The sequence below is a fragment of the Exophiala bonariae genome (assembly GCF_035927105.1).
Source record: "Exophiala bonariae strain CCFEE 5792 chromosome Unknown scaffold_12, whole genome shotgun sequence".
Lineage (NCBI taxonomy): Eukaryota > Fungi > Ascomycota > Eurotiomycetes > Chaetothyriales > Herpotrichiellaceae > Exophiala > Exophiala bonariae.
The window spans coordinates 219,203-234,717 of NW_027042487.1; the positions used below are offsets into that span (position 1 = coordinate 219,203).

The 15,515-nt window shown below is 50.0% G+C and overlaps 7 protein-coding genes across 7 annotated transcripts; 4 read left to right on the forward strand and 3 right to left on the reverse strand.

Annotated features, from left to right (window-relative positions):
- Positions 1-414: 414 nt before the first annotated feature.
- ARB1 (ABC transporter ATP-binding protein arb1) lies at positions 415-2,417 on the forward strand (the record flags this gene model as incomplete). Its single annotated transcript, XM_064845699.1, has 3 exons — positions 415-1,044; positions 1,092-2,233; positions 2,291-2,417. 3 exons carry the CDS (start codon positions 415-417, stop codon positions 2,415-2,417), a joined length of 1,899 nt encoding a protein of 632 aa, XP_064706553.1.
- Positions 2,418-3,193: 776 nt separating this feature from the next.
- LTR84_002086 (uncharacterized protein) lies at positions 3,194-5,335 on the reverse strand (the record flags this gene model as incomplete). The annotated part of the gene is made up of 1 exon (XM_064845700.1): positions 3,194-5,335. The coding sequence occupies one exon, from the start codon at positions 5,333-5,335 to the stop codon at positions 3,194-3,196; it is 2,142 nt and encodes a 713-aa protein (XP_064706554.1).
- A 600-nt stretch (positions 5,336-5,935) lies between these two features.
- LTR84_002087 (uncharacterized protein) lies at positions 5,936-7,516 on the reverse strand (the record flags this gene model as incomplete). The annotated part of the gene is made up of 1 exon (XM_064845701.1): positions 5,936-7,516. One exon carries the CDS (start codon positions 7,514-7,516, stop codon positions 5,936-5,938), a length of 1,581 nt encoding a protein of 526 aa, XP_064706555.1.
- A 2,206-nt stretch (positions 7,517-9,722) lies between these two features.
- On the forward strand, positions 9,723-10,460 carry LTR84_002088 (uncharacterized protein; the record flags this gene model as incomplete). Its single annotated transcript, XM_064845702.1, has 1 exon — positions 9,723-10,460. One exon carries the CDS (start codon positions 9,723-9,725, stop codon positions 10,458-10,460), a length of 738 nt encoding a protein of 245 aa, XP_064706556.1.
- A 281-nt stretch (positions 10,461-10,741) lies between these two features.
- Positions 10,742-11,508, reverse strand: LTR84_002089 (uncharacterized protein; the record flags this gene model as incomplete). The annotated part of the gene is made up of 2 exons (XM_064845703.1): positions 10,742-11,441; positions 11,492-11,508. The coding sequence occupies 2 exons, from the start codon at positions 11,506-11,508 to the stop codon at positions 10,742-10,744; spliced, it is 717 nt and encodes a 238-aa protein (XP_064706557.1).
- A 996-nt stretch (positions 11,509-12,504) lies between these two features.
- LTR84_002090 (uncharacterized protein) lies at positions 12,505-13,071 on the forward strand (the record flags this gene model as incomplete). Its single annotated transcript, XM_064845704.1, has 1 exon — positions 12,505-13,071. The coding sequence occupies one exon, from the start codon at positions 12,505-12,507 to the stop codon at positions 13,069-13,071; it is 567 nt and encodes a 188-aa protein (XP_064706558.1).
- Positions 13,072-14,444: 1,373 nt separating this feature from the next.
- LTR84_002091 (uncharacterized protein) lies at positions 14,445-15,211 on the forward strand (the record flags this gene model as incomplete). The annotated part of the gene is made up of 2 exons (XM_064845705.1): positions 14,445-14,453; positions 14,492-15,211. 2 exons carry the CDS (start codon positions 14,445-14,447, stop codon positions 15,209-15,211), a joined length of 729 nt encoding a protein of 242 aa, XP_064706559.1.
- Between the last annotated feature and the right edge of the window lie 304 nt (positions 15,212-15,515).

The following is a 15,515-nucleotide window of genomic DNA, read 5'->3' on the forward strand; positions in this document are numbered from 1 at the left end:
AATGTGACGTGGTTGGGTCTCCACTTTCAGGTTTTGTCCTGCAAACGTTCAATCAAAGAGCGGCAACCAAATTTTCTTGCCTTCCAACGACTCACTCCAGGGCCATCAATACAACCACCACCAACACTTCTTCTTCCCCCTCTACGCTGTTCCCGACATCCTACTTCTCTTTACTTTCTTTTTGAGACAACAACTCCAAACTAGACCCACGAAGTCTTATTCGAGTCTTTGCATCAAGCCATCTTAGGAGGGTTTACTGTCGATTTTCTCCCACCCCGCCTTACCGTATCTTTCTCGCAGGCAACCGATAATCGATAAGGAAACCCCGCCAATTCTTCTTTTTTTGGGCTTCCCACACGAATCCTCAAATCCTCTGAATCGCTCTCAAGAACCATCCTAAATACCCAACTCAAAATGCCAGTCTCATCATCCAAAGCCGCTCGTCTTGCGAAGAAGGGTGAGAAGAAGACGGCTGCATCCAGACTCTCCTCCAAGGCTGCATCAAGGAATGCCTCCACCAACGGATCCAAAGCATCTTCCGTCGCTGGTGACGATGACCCTCCTATGCTCGACGAAGACGAAATCGACACTCCTGCAACTGGAGCCGATAAAATGGAAAAGGTCAAGAAATTGACTGAACAGATGGATAAACACGGTCTTTCCGACAGAGTGACAACCGGTGTTTTGGCTTCCCTCGAGGCCAGTCGCGATGTCAAAATCATTTCAGCCTCTCTAGTCTTCCACGGTAAAGTTCTTATTGCCGACTCTACAATCGAAGTTACTTCTGGCCGAAGATACGGCCTCCTCGGTGAGAATGGTTGTGGCAAATCAACACTCTTGAAGGCCATTGAAAAGAGAGAATATCCCTTCCCAGAACATGTCGACATTTATCTTCTCAATGAAGGTGCACCAGCAACCGACTTGGGTGCTCTCGAGTGGGTTATCAAAGAAGCCGAGAAGGAGGTCAAGAGATTGGACGATTTGGCTGAAGAGATCCTGGAAAAGGAGGGCCCAGAAAGTCCCGCGTTGATGGATATTTATGAGGTTCGTGTACACATCCTTCATTTGGAACATCAACTAACATCAAACAGCGTTCCGAGGCCATGGATCCAAATACCTTCGAAGTGCGCGCCTCCCTCATCCTCACCGGTCTTGGTTTCAACAAGAAGACAATCCACAAGAAGACCAAAGACATGTCTGGTGGTTGGAGAATGCGTGTTGCCCTTGGTAGAGCTCTATTCGTCAAACCTTCTCTACTACTTCTTGATGATCCCACTGCACATCTTGATCTCGAAGCCTGTGTGTGGCTTGAAGAATACATGAAGAAGTGGGACAAGACTTTGATTCTGGTTTCACATTCCATGGACTTTTTGAATGGTGTTTGCACAAACATGATCGATATGAGAGAAAAGAAGCTGATCTACTATGGTGGTAATTACGATTCCTACATGAAGACACGATCCGAGCAAGAGACCAATCAACAAAAGGCCTACCTCAAACAACAGGACGAAATTGTTCATATCAAAAAATTCATCGCCTCGGCTGGTACCTATGCCAATTTGGTCAGACAAGCCAAGTCTCGACAGAAGATCCTGGATAAGATGGAGGCTGATGGTTTCATTCAACCAGTCATCCAAGATCGTGTCTTCACCTTCCGATTCGCTGATGTCGACAAACTTCCTCCCCCAGTCCTGTCCTTCGATGACGTGACTTTCAGCTATTCAGGCAAGCCGGAGGACAACTTGTATGAGAATCTCGATCTAGGTGTCGACATGGACAGCAGAACAGCTCTTGTGGGACCTAACGGTGTCGGTAAATCGACATTGTTGCGTATCATGACTGGCAAGCTCAGCCCAACATCAGGAAGTGTCAGTAGACATACTCATTTGAAGCTTGGTTTGTATTCTCAGCACTCTGCAGATCAATTGGACCTGACCAAGTCGGCCCTCGATTTTGTTCGTGACAAGTATGCCTCAACTTCACAAGATTACCAATACTGGAGACAACAGCTTGGTCGCTATGGTCTTTCTGGTGAATCTCAGACTGCCTTGATGGGTACTCTGTCTGAAGGTCAACGATCACGTGTCGTCTTCGCTCTTCTCGCAATTGAGAGTCCCAACATGTTACTTTTGGACGAACCTACCAACGGTTTGGATATTCCCACCATTGACTCACTTGCGGATGCTATCAATGCTTTCTCGGGTGGTGTCGTTGTTGTGTCTCACGATTTCAGGTATGTCGTTCTAATCCTAACTCCCCACGTGAAGTTCTGGCTAACAAATTGAAATAGATTGCTCGATAAAATTGCCAAAGACATCATGGTCTGCGAAAACAAGACAGTCCGACGCTGGGACGGATCGATCGGAGCATACAAGAACCACCTGCGAAAGAAGATGGTGTCTATGGGACAAGTCTAAATTCTGGTTCATGCCGAGATTCGACTTCAACTCTTCTAACAGTCCTTGAGCTGATTGGTGAAGAATTCCAATATTTTGCTCGACGAAAAGCACATCTGACAAGATGCATTGTAATGAGAACGATGAAGTTACATGTTGATGCCTGCAAAGCTTTTGGAAGGGGACAATCATGTCATCATCGTTTGCGGCACTGCCGGCGTTCGGGATAGAAATGGATTCGTCGCATTTGCGACACGATACGACACGTCACTGGATATCGCTGCATTGCCCCTCCCGCCATGCATGGGGTAGAAGTCCTACATTCTTAGATGTGAGGCGATGGGCATTGAAGCAGTCTCTGCCGTGCTGGTCGAAATACGTGGGTGTGCGAGAAGTCAAACGCCTTGCGAGGCTACTCTTCTATTCGCTCCTAGTTAGTGGCCCAAAAGGGGGGCGAGGGTAGGCGAGGTTGAGGCCAGTCAGTATCTTATCTTTTTGATAGGCGAACTTGAAGTGAAGACCCCAAACCCCAGAAACTCTCAAAATACCTACCATACCGGAAAAAGTCTGAAAACAATATCAATGCAAAATTGTCGAAGAGAACTCGAACTCGAACTCTCTTGCTTGGAGAATTTCCATCGCTCTGACTGACTTTAGTACATATTACGCTCTCAAAAAACCCACTTGGGTTTTCCATTGCCTGTGGTGCCCCGTCCCGAGTATATAGTATAGGGGGGTAGATCATGAGTGGATTTGGAGGTCAAGTGTGAGTTTTGTCTTGTGACTATGCTACGCGTTCATGCTTTACCCCCGTGATGTAGCTGGTTGTCCTCATTGTCTTGTTCTTCTTCCTCTTCCTCTTCGTCCTCGTCTTCCTCGTCATCTTCAAGCTCCTCATCATCGTCATCGTCATCGTCCCCCTCCTCAGCTCCCAGACTCCCATCATCAGCAAAAGCATCTTCCGCAAGCTCCACTTCACCTTTGATATCCCAGCGATCACCCGCCGCGGCGCGACTGACATACTTGACGAATCTCAGAGTGCCTTTATCTCTCAACACGACAGAGAAGCGGTTCCAGGCAGGTGAGTTGGCGAATAAAATCCCGTCGTCTTCGTCCTCTGCTCCGTTGGAGGACTTGTAGACTGCGGGATCGGCCTTTCTGCCGACGTTCGGCAGCGACTTCGAGCGGACGGACGCGGTGTCGTCGTCTTCGTCGTCGTCGCCTGCCATGTACGCCTCTTCACCGCCGAACTCGATTTCCGTGGGCTGCGTCACTTGCACTTGTTCGGTTTCTCGAGCTTTACCTTTGCCTTTCCCTTTGTCGCCGTTGACTGCCACACCGTTGGATGTGCCATTTGATCTCAGAATGTCGGTCTGGGGTTTCACTTCGGTGTCTGCTTCCGCAGCGGCATCACGCGGCTCCCAACCCTCTGTAGGCGTGATTGAGATCGTGAATTCTAGTTGTGGTTGTTCACCTTGGAAGGGGTTCGCTAGTGCGTAGTCCTTACCACGACGGAACCTCCTAGCAATCGCGTTTTGTCGGATCAAGCTTTTGGTGTCAAGTCCGGTGACCAGAGCCAGCCACTTTTTGAACGCATGTGAATGTAGAAGATCCGTGAGAATCCGTGATATAGGCGTGGTATCTTTGTGAAGTGCCTCAGACCCTTGGAGATATGTGAACCGTTGCTTTTGAGGTGGTCGGGCCACTTTCCAATTCGAAGGATGGGCGCTCGATTCGGAATGTGCTGCCTCGGTGTGTTGTTCGGCTCCGGACACGTAGTCTTTTAGCTCGGCGGCAAACTTTGCGTTGAAGAAATGCTCCAATTGTAGGCTGGACGCGTTCTCGAAGAATGATCGGAAATCGCCAATCATGTCGGGTGTGAGATAGCTTGGGGCGATATAATGCAGGAGGAAAGTAAGATCTTGCTCGGTGAGCAGATCTTCCTCCATATCTTGGTCATCCCCAGGATCAACTTCATGATTGGAAGCGTGGCTGTCCATGACGCTTCGCGGCTCGTCGAAATGACGGAAGACGAGTTGTGGCTCGTCAAACTCGTTGGCTGCGCTCTTGAGTTGCGCGAGACTGGACCTTTGGGCTTGTGCCTGTTCGATACCCTCTTCAAATCCATCCTCACCTTCCTGTGGGATATGAAACCACCCACTAATGGCCATCCGGATTCTTCCACCATCCGCTTCGAGATTTTCACCGTGGTACACCTCTTGGACATCATGATAGCTCTCTCCGGGCCTGACAGCAAAGAAGCTGAGTTGTCCAAACGAGGGAGGAATATTGAGACTATGTTCGGGCAGAGGAACCTGGATGTCCTCGCCGGCTTTATTCTTCTTTACCTCCGTAGGAAACAGTCGTAGTCCACCACCCCACTCGGCCTGCCATGGGTGGTCAGGATCGGTCAGGTAGAGTATATAGCTGACTCTCCTACTCCCAATGACATCGTCATGACAGAGCAGGTAGCTGCCCGGAGTGTAGACATTCACCGCCATATCCGTCTTCTTTCCCGAGACCTTGCCTGCGCCTGTGACGAACGAGACCCATTCTCGAAAGTCTGTGCTATAGAGGGCATCCCGCAGCTTGACCAGGCTTGGTAGATGTTTCAACGCTTCTGCAGGCAGGTTTGACAGGTTGGCAAGGTCGCCAGACTGGTGTATGCGGTAGATGTCGGTCTCTTTCAGTGTGAAATGGACGTGCTCGGTGACTTCACGCCGGACCGACCGTAGAAGTTCTTCTTGGATGAGGGAAGGCACGACTGCGTGAGGATAGGGACCTGATTGCTCGTAGTATTTGCGGAATGAGTCGCGGGTCGTGGTCTCGAACAAGTCGCTTCGAAAGGCAGTTCCCCGCGCAGCTTGAAGATTTGAGTCCGGGGATACATGGCGTTTTTTGGAGGGTGGCTCTGCACCTTCTTCGGGCCCGCGCTTCATGTTTGGGAGACTGGATAAAATGGTGGAATGCGTGTAAGAACGAGGGAGGGAAGTTGCTGGACAATGCGCATTGGTTTTATCCTGCTCCGGTACTAGGACTGAGTTCACCCCCCAAAAAATATTATGTAAATTTCAGTCAGTGGAGTGTTGTCGGAGATGCGAGGGTACAGGCATCAGACCACTCAACATATTGCTCACACAACCACACGGGCATCATTGATTCATCATTGATATAGAAGTGCCACAACACTGATTTGTTTAGGATGCAAGCAATATATTCAGACAACGATAATTGTCATTACTTTCTCACCCTGCCAAAATATACTATATACTACTTGATCCAGTGCTAATATCGCTCAAAAGCAAGACTTTCGACTCTTAAGGGGTATTTACAACCATAGGCAAAATGTCAAAACTCCCATTGAATCCCTCATAAAATCATTGGAAGACCTGATGGATTCAAGTCTGCACTCCGCTGTGCTCACTAGATGAATAATTCGACGTATAGATGGCTGCAAGACACCGCCAGTGCAAATCGGTAGAAATCGAAGTATGTGCGCAATGAACATCCTGTCATTTACCACTTCAGATCCATCTTCCTCATTTGTTGAATATACCGAAACTTTTAGAGAACTTTCCCCGGGGACTGGCGACAAGTCGAGGACTGGTCGGTCTTCGTGGAGATACAGCACCCAGTGCTTGCTGTTCAATTTGCTCCCATGGATTTTGATCATCTGGAACCAACATACTAGCACGAAGGCCAAGTCTAGCTCGAGAACTGTCCGGGCGCTTTTCCAGATCCTGTTGGACTCGAGATCTGACTGAGGCAGAGGTCGTGGAGGTGTCCAAGCGACCTGAGTTCCAGCTTCGCAAGGGCAAATCTGAGGTGCGTTGATCACTCTCGTCATCAGGGAGAACCAATTCTTGGGCCTCTCCAGCAAGAAATCCTGGGGTCATGATCGGCGGTGGTTTTCTCTCCGGCATGGATGTCGATTCTGGACTGTCTGGACTGGGAAACATTGACGTTGAATGCTCGACAATTGGGCTCCTATTTCTGAAGTTGTATGCATCGCCTGCTTGGAGAGAGGATGGTGTAGCAGGAGCAAAATCGTGCGGAGACGGAAGTGGTGAGATGGAGTGTTTTGGGACATCTTCAACAGCCGGAACCTGGCTTATTTTGAGCCGAGTAATTGCGTCTTCTGGCGGTCTCATGAGCACCGTAGTTCGTTTCCTATTCTGTTCCAAATCATCCCCACCATCGGGCTTGATATTCGATCGAGAGGCAACAATCGCTTCACGTAGGTAGTCAGGGATATCTGGCAACGTGTCCGTGGCGCTTGCAGGCAGGCTTGATGTGGAAGCGGAGTGGGAGTGAGCCGGCGTACTATCGTTTTTTGCACGTTCTGCTCTCTGCTGTGAGGCCAAGTCTCCCGAAGAGTTGACGGACTGAGCATAGAACCGATTGTGAGCCGTCCTACCGCCCGAGCCAACTGATCTTCCCCGGCTGCTAAATGACCCAGTCGTCGAGCTCGAATTTCTACTATTGAGTCGTCGCCGACCATCATCCTCACGTCCACTGCTCCCAGAACGGGACACATCAAGGGAAAAGAGATCTTTCATCGGTCCTTTCACAATTTCTTTCTCTCTTTGATCCCGTCGCCTGACACTATCAGGAACTCCATCCCACTTGGTGTTTACTTTGGGAACATGTTCGGGCATCCTTTCGAGGCGTACATTTGGCACTTTGGTGGGACTGGTAGATCCATGTTGAGCGATCATTTGAGCGGCCACCTGGTTCAAAGCCACTTGCGTCGGCTCTTTTACTTGGAAGAGTCCGCCAAACAATGAAGGCTTTTTCTTTTGTTGAACAGGTGGAAATTTACCTCCCATCTCGGGCTTCTTCTTCGGGACATTACGACTTGTATTGTCCTGAGCTGCTCCTATAGCTGCCTCTCGTAGTTGTTTAATGGTCTGCGGTGGTTTTCGTTCTTTTTTGTCTGCGTCTCTAGCCTGGCCATAACCGGCCGGTATTCTTGTCAAGCTCGAGGGTGCATTGTCTCGAGAGTTGAAGTCATTCGAATTACTCAACTCTCCGAGTACATCCTTCTCCGTCGAGTGATTAACTGAAGTCAAGCCTGGCTTTACACTGTGCCGTTGAAGCCCACCATTAGATGCGGCCATCTTGCGAGCCGCGAAGGCTGTGATGGGACTGAGAGCAAGACCCGACTCAAGCAATCATGGCAGGAGATTCGGCAGAGAAATTGATACAAACGTAGATTTGACGCATGTGTTGGATGGGATTGTTACCGAACCAAACAAGGACGATCAAAGTCGGTTGCAAATATACTACCGCTTAAGGCGGACTGAAGAGGCCCGTCGTCGCAAAAGACTAGATGTTCATGTCGCTTGCGATAATCGTTGGGAGAGGTTGAATGATGGTTTCAACTGGCAGTGGGAGGGAATGTTGGTGTACGTTGTATGACACGTGGGAGAAGTTTTAGGGGAGATGTGCTCGTGGTTTAAGCTCGGCCAGAAGCATAGAAGGTTGTGTTGTCATGAGCGAGCATTTCGGACTGGCGATCGCTGATTGCGTACAGGAACTTCGTGTCCGAAGGAGGAGTGACCACTGACAGCCAAAAATGATTCAGATCGGCACCACTAGGGTAAACCCTGTCAAAATGTGGAGGGGCAACAACAAATGTGAGGGCTTTTGGTGGATATGAGTGGAGGCTGAGTTGATAGATGGCAGGGGTCGGACGAGTGCAGGGCTTGAATTGGAACGTGCTGGGCAACTTTGGCTTTCCAGAGTACGGAAGATGGATGCGAACAATAACAATCTCTAACGGTTTGATCGGCAGTATCGAAGGCGTCGGTCCTAATTAATGATGCCAGATGGACGGTTCGGAATTCCAACAATCACAGATCAACTTGAGCGAACGCCCTTGGAAATTGTGGTACCTGGAGGTAAGGGGAGGCGGCGATGTTCCCCCTTCACATTGGTTGTGTTATACGTAAAAGGAAGCTATCAGCAGCCAACGTTTGACGCCAAAAGTGAAGTACAAGGTAACTCAGGGCTTGACAGCCACGGGTGGCCAACAGATGGAGGCTCCAGAAGATCCCTGTCTTTGGTCAGGGTTGCGCGTGTTACCTCTCCACACATTTCATCTTCTGCACAGGCCATTCCCGCACGTCAATCTCAAGCGTGGCAGCAGAAAGTTCGTATCCCTCGGAATGTGTAGAGCGGAGTATGTAAAGGAAAACTTCTTCACATCTGCGAGTCGTACCCAGACCTTCGGGGGAAGGCGAAGTTGACTTGAACAGTCCAACTCCAGCTGGAAAGAGAGAGACCCGCGATTGCAATTAGGAATTGTGGCTTATTTTAATTTCCTATCGATTGCCCGGTACCGACTCGATCGCGCGAACCCCAGACTTTTTCTTAGTTGCGGCTTCAAGCATCCAAGCAAAAATCGGCCGAGATGGTCTGCAGAGTTAGTTAGTCATTGTTAGAATAATGCCAGCCCATCCGAGGGGGCATTCGAAGGCTAAAGCACCTAGCGTTCTTCAACTGTTCAGGCTTGCCCAAGTGGTTGTGACACCACGGACGGACCAATTCGTACTCCAGAGTTGGATCGATTCGGGGCAGCCTGAAGCCTGGATGGCAACTCCTGCCTAGAGACGTTCCCTGACTGTCCGAACCATCTCAACGGAGCAAGGTTTGTTTGTGCAATGGTTCTTGTACGGATGGTAGATGGTGGACCTTCGTATGCAAAGGAGCACATGGGAAAAGATGCTTCACGCATGGAGCCTGTTCGGGCCATTGGGGAGCCCAATTGCGGAAAGAATGGTGGTGGCAATAAAGATAGGAGTGGACGGGGGTCTCGTACCTGCCTCGCGCGGAACGCCATGGGAAAGATTCCCCGATCCGATCTTTACTACGAACGAAGTAGGAGCCAGGGATGTCGCTCGTAGTAGACCTGGCGGTTAGGTAACAAACAGGTACGGACAGGGAGCCTCGGGCACCTGCCTGAGGGGGTGCCTAGGTACGAGGCAGATACCTAAGGCTTGACCATTTAAGTGGCCACTTACCTATCCTTTGGGCGCCGCTGTTCGCCTCTTCCCACCAGTTCCATGCCTATTTTAGTGTCCCCATCAACTGTTCTGCAGCGTTTACGGCCTAAATGGCCCAGAACTTAACCACCGTGACCACCGTACGAAGTAACTTCCTGGGAAATTCGGTTTCCTTTCCGAGGTTAACAACTTTCTTACTCCGTAGTCCTATCTTCCATCTCTTGCTTGAGTCACATCCGTTCCATCATTGATGACAACCGAAAATTCCATTCACCAGGCTGATGCTTCCGGCCAGTCCACCGTGCGACTCAAGCTGGTCATGCCTAACAACGATCCAGACAATGCTAGTCACCAGCAATCTCAACCTTTGCAGAACCAAGCACAACCACACAACTCGCTTTCTCTTTCCCAGTCCCATGAATCCAATGGCAGTCCACAGCGTCCTTCGTATTCGCCTGTGACCCCTACCTTGTCACATGCAAGCTTGGGGGGTCCTCAGGATGATGCTGCCGCAGGATCACCACCACAGCAATGGATGGATGATCCTACCCCCTTGCCCATTAGTCTTGATGAAAACCCTGATGCCATAGCATTACGAGCAGCCCTTTCCATTTTGCAGATTCAGCGCCAACAGGCTCTACGAGATATGCGGGACTTAGACAGAATGAAAGAAGCCGCTTTGAAGGATCCAGAGCAGTTCGTCAGGGATCTAGAACAGGGCAAACTGTCACATTTGTCGCGAACTGGCATTGAGCAGGACGAAGCCACATCTTTAAATGTTCAGCCAAGCAATCGCAACGTGTCAAACTTCGGAACGTTTCCAACCGCACAAGACGTAGTGCGTGCACCCCCTGTTGAATGGGCTAAATATCACATCGTTGGCGAGCCACTAGATCGACTTCACCAGGTTCAGCAACACTATCCAGGCTTTACTGAAAGTTCACGAGCTGGGGCGGATACTGCGCAGCCTCATGAGATTGCGGCTCCTTACCGCCCATTTTTGGACCGCCTGGATCAGAGTAAGCCAAGCGCAAGAAATCAGCAATCCGATTCATGAAGGGGTCTCAATGTTGTTGACAAAGCTCAGTAGCTTGAAATTGTTATGGAAGGTTCTTTAAGATCACTTATGCTGTTGGGATTCAAGCCTGTCTGCTGAGCTCCTCAAGAGACCTGATGTCGAAGCTCAACGTGCTTTGGAGAAGCATCCAACTAGGGTCTTCAACTGTAGCCGGTCTGCCTGATGATGCACCTTGACTCTCACTGACTCCAGTCCCCCAAATCCTCCGACATTATCAGCTGGATCTATGAACCCTCAGATCTGTCGAACACAAGTCGAATCTATTGCAATTGGATCTTGCGGCCGAGCTTGAGGTACTTTTGATGATCTTGCTTGTGCTTGGCAAGATCAACCTGTTCTCGACGAACACAAAGCGGGCAACGAGGGCCTTCCTTGATCGCCTTCATGGTTGCCAATCCACTCTCGACGATCTTGTTGTCGCCTCCCCAACGACCACCCAGCTTACTCATCTTCTTCGAGTCGACATAGAGATTGCATGAATAGCAGAGACGGTATTTGGCAGGCATCCATTCTTTGAGGCGAACGAGGACCTTGAGACGAGCGGCTTTGTCGACTCTGAACGGTCGCGGAAGACGACGGATCAATTTGCCATTACGTACGACTTCCTTGTTCTTGAGTTCTTCGAAGACAGCGGCATGACCTTTGCAGGTCAGGGCGAGTGCAGCTCGGTCAGTGGAATCAATGCCCTGCCAGACCATCTCTTGAATTTCAGGCGGGAATCGTGAGATGATATCGTCCTGCGTGATGATCTCAGTCTTCGATGATGTGGCTTGCAATACCTGAGATCCTGTTAGAATCCGTGCCTTTTGGGATGGAGGAACACATACCTCGGCAGGAACATTGGTCTGTCTGCAAGTTATCTTGCGACCTTCTTGGATGATCTTGTGGTCACGAATGGTCTGAACGGCGGCACGAAGGCTGGTCATTTCCTTCTTGAGGGAAGTTTCGGCATCCAAGATTCTGGTCGTTGGTCAGCGAATAAGCATCGGCACGAGAGCGAGAGACTTTACCCTACTATCGACCCCATCTTTGCTTGGGTTGAGGCAAAGTATCAATAAGAACACTGACTTCTATCAGTTGTCCTCGTCAACGGTTGTGATGGCTGGCGAGGTGAGAGATGAAGGTCTACAGATACGGGATCGTGAACGCCAAGATTTTACTCCGTCTCCATGTGCTTGAAACCAAGTGAGCAATTACTAAGGGACTTTTCATGGCACATGCGAGGGGTCTATGACCATTTTGTCGTTCATGCGAGAGCTCTCGGTTGCAAAGGGCGTTGTGAGGCTCAAAGAAGGCTCAAAGGCAACGAGCTGAACTCTCAAAGCCATGACTAGCATTGACATGAAGTAAGGTCGAAACAAGGAGACAAGCAGCATGTGGCTCCTATATAAACACCTGCAACAGCGGCAGCGGTCTCATTGTTCAAAAATGTATGAAGCATCCTTGATCAAGCATTCAACATAATGAAAGCCTCGGGCTGGTCCAGAATTGCATTTTGATATCTGATCACGTGCGAGGCTGAACCCACCAGATTGTCTCTTCCGCAGATTATCCGACATGGGAATTTAATGCTCATGACATCACCGCAATTCTGGCAAGCCACCATCATCCAAATGGTGATGATTTTCGCCTCTTACACCGTTAAGTCTATTATGACAGCATCAAACACAATCACACAAGATGATTCGTCTAGTGGGCTATCTTGCATTGCTTTATCTACTGGAATAAAAAGGCTAGACGCTGTTCGGGGCTACCCCATTGCCCATCATGCAGGACTCCGTACAGATTAGGGATGCTGCTTCTCGGTACTCCTTCGTGTGGTCCATCTACAGACGTCACTGATCAAACCTTAGACTTTTTGCGTAGCATAATCTTCATAAGTCGATTGACTTCAAAAGTGCGGTTTGATTCTGCAAAGCTAACCTTTTCATCCCACGAGAATTAGACATTATTTCTTTATCTTGCAAATCCCAAACCACCTACGTGGATAAACAATCAAGAATACCGATCAAATCTCTACGACATGTCCGCTCTTGATCCAGAAAGGCCTTCCCAGCCAGGACAACAGACAGGCCTCAACCAAGCACAGAACCCGGCATCCAAGACCTCGCAAGAGGAGACAACATCCCAAGAGACAGCAGACAACGCATCCTCCAAACCGATCGACCACCGAAGCCCCCATGACGTCCCCTCAGAGCACAGCGAAGGCGCACAGCCCTCCGCCCTCGGCGCCGGCGACACTGGGCCGCTGAAAGAGAAGGCGATCCCCGACTCCGATGCCCAGAACTACTCCAAGGGCGACAGTAATCTGGAGGGCGAGCAGATGCGCATGCCCGGCGAGGGCGATGTGGCGCAGGCGGTGCGGCAGGGCGGCGGCGGTGGCCATCAAGATGCGAACAGCTTGACGCAAGATATCGATCGCCAGGAGAAAGAGCATGCTTCGGCGCTGCACGACCGGGGAGAGCGCACGGGGAAGGAGCTCGAGGACGAGGAGCAGGAGGATTGGACCGGCAAGAAGGCTGATATCGCTGAGGCGCTCGGTGCGGAGGATGAGGAGCGTCCGGGCGTTGTGCTGGCGGCTGAGGAATGAGGCATCGTAGTCTGGAATGAGTGGGCAAATGACATGATAGCCTTGCAGGTTCATGGAGATATTTCATGCTTCGCAGTGGGATTGATCAAGTCCACTGGAAAGCTAGCGGTTGTGGGAAATAGCTAGAACCGATTAGCACCGGCATATATGATATTATCAATGAAGAAATATTCAATCGAAGGCACATGCGACGAGCTACATATGAAGTGAAGCCCGGCGGTCACCCCCAGACAGTGAATACGAAAATTAGCAGGTCATATAGACCACAGTGCCAGAAATGTGCTCTCAACGGCACCGGAGACGGGCCAGAGCGAGTACACGACTCTCGCCCCCTTGGGATGGCTTAGTTGGTTTGGCAGCACCTGTTCAATGATGGGCTGCTCGCTATATCGATCCGGGCGGCGGACCTGGACCCGCACCGTGTGTACTCGTACTGTGAACGAAATGAAACTCGTCCGACGGGGTCTGGACGCAGTCCTGGAATTTTCCCTCACTAGGACCCTAGTTTGTCAGGGTTTTGGCTGTTTGGGGTTGTTTGGGGGGATTTTGTTATTGCTTTTATTTTATTTTCTTTTTACTGTAGCCTGTTAAGGTATTCCCATTTTTAAGGGCGTATCTGCATTGATTGCTTGCGACTTGCCAATTCGTCGTCTTTCGAGTATAAACTTTCGTTTGCGCTACTCGGTCCTACGGCTCCAACTACGTTACGTATGTCTCTTGTTTGGATACCGAGCGTCAGATTGAGATTCTTATCTGCGTCCTATGAAGTTAAGCCTCGACTCAAATGCACGTCTCGATCTCGTTTGATGTGCCATTCTCATGCCGCATACACGTCAAACTCTTTTGAAGTGATGTTGATGACATCGGCATTATTGGAGGAGTCGTGACAAAGAGATGAGCAAACAGGACTTGTTGGTCCGAATGATTCCTTGTTCGCTGCTTGCAGAGTACATAAAGTGACGATAATGACAGGGTGCAGCGTCGCAAATGTCGGTCAATTGACGCTCCGGCGACAATGGCCAAATAACCAACAAAGAACATAATGAGTATGAGTGATGGCCATGTGTTTGAAAAGCCACTCGAACTTCGTTCTCGACCGTTGGCCCTGATCACCTGCTTCTCGGAGCCTTGTTTATCATCACACTGCTGGACTCTGCCGGTATTCGAGAGGAATCCCCGAGACTCGAGAATATACTTCTGGTCAAAACAAGTCAAGAAGTAGGGTATCACAAGCAAACCTTGGTGCGAAGTGACCTGCGGCAGGATACAAGCGATGTGTTATCACACAGCTTACGTACATACCGTGTGTGGGCACGTATCACTCTCCGATTACCCAGTCCACAACTCACCTTGTGCAAAAAGATCATCAAAACATGGACCTGGTTCGAGACCTCAATCTCTTCCTCCCACAACCAATAAGCTCGCAGACTCGATAGCGAGGCCGGTCTCGGCAATTCCTGCTCTAGATCCATCTCCTCCATCAGACTCGACAACAGAAGCAGGCTGTGGAGAGAAGTTGGTCCATGCAATGCACACCCTAACCATTGAGAAGCCTTGCCCAGTTTGTGAAGCAGAGCGTGAGGCACGCCTGGCATCATTTCAGGCTCGGATGCGGGATGATATGGGTCAACGAATGAGCACCAGACTTACCAGTATGAACAACGGCGCTGGCTGGCGAGGGCGACAATTTCGAGCCACGAGCACCTCGTCTCCAAGGCCAATCATCAACTTCAAAGCGGGAGACTTCTCAAGTGCTTCGAGCGAAGCCTGTGAGGATGAGGACCTCCCATCCGCATCACTCGGTTCTCGAAGACCCAGTGCCACCAACAGTGTGAGGACTGATGTCAGCATCGCAGGCAGTACTGCAGTATCGGTGCAAGACGCGTTCGGAAGTTTCATGCGAGGTGTCAAAGGAAGTTGGAACGTGCCAGATGGGAGAAGCTTGTTTTCACCTTCTTTGTCCTCAACAGGGCGTCAGTCTACTCTTGCATCTCCAGTATCGCCGCGCTCGAGAACTCCGGTCGCTGGCGCTCTCGGTGCTGCTCATTCTTCGGTGCAATCGGTTGACGCAAAGAACCCGTTGCCCGACATGAGCAGTGGTGGTCGTGCCATGCTCTCGTTTGGCGGGTTAGCAGACTGAATAGAATGACAAGGTTGGACAAGAGTTTGTCTGAATCTAGCAATACTAAACTATAGCCGTGCATAAAGCACATAATATCGTTTAGAGACAGACCTAATGAACGAAATCTGAAATGAGGTGAGAGGAGAATAAAAGGGAATAGGTAGCGGTGGTTGTGTCTGACGTGGCATTGGAATTGAGGCTGACAGCGCCATGATATGGGTGATGCCGTTTGATTAGGAACAGTCAGACGGTCATTTAATCTCGCTAGCATTTTTAGTCCCTCCCATTACTGAACAACGACAACATTGAACACTCGGACCCA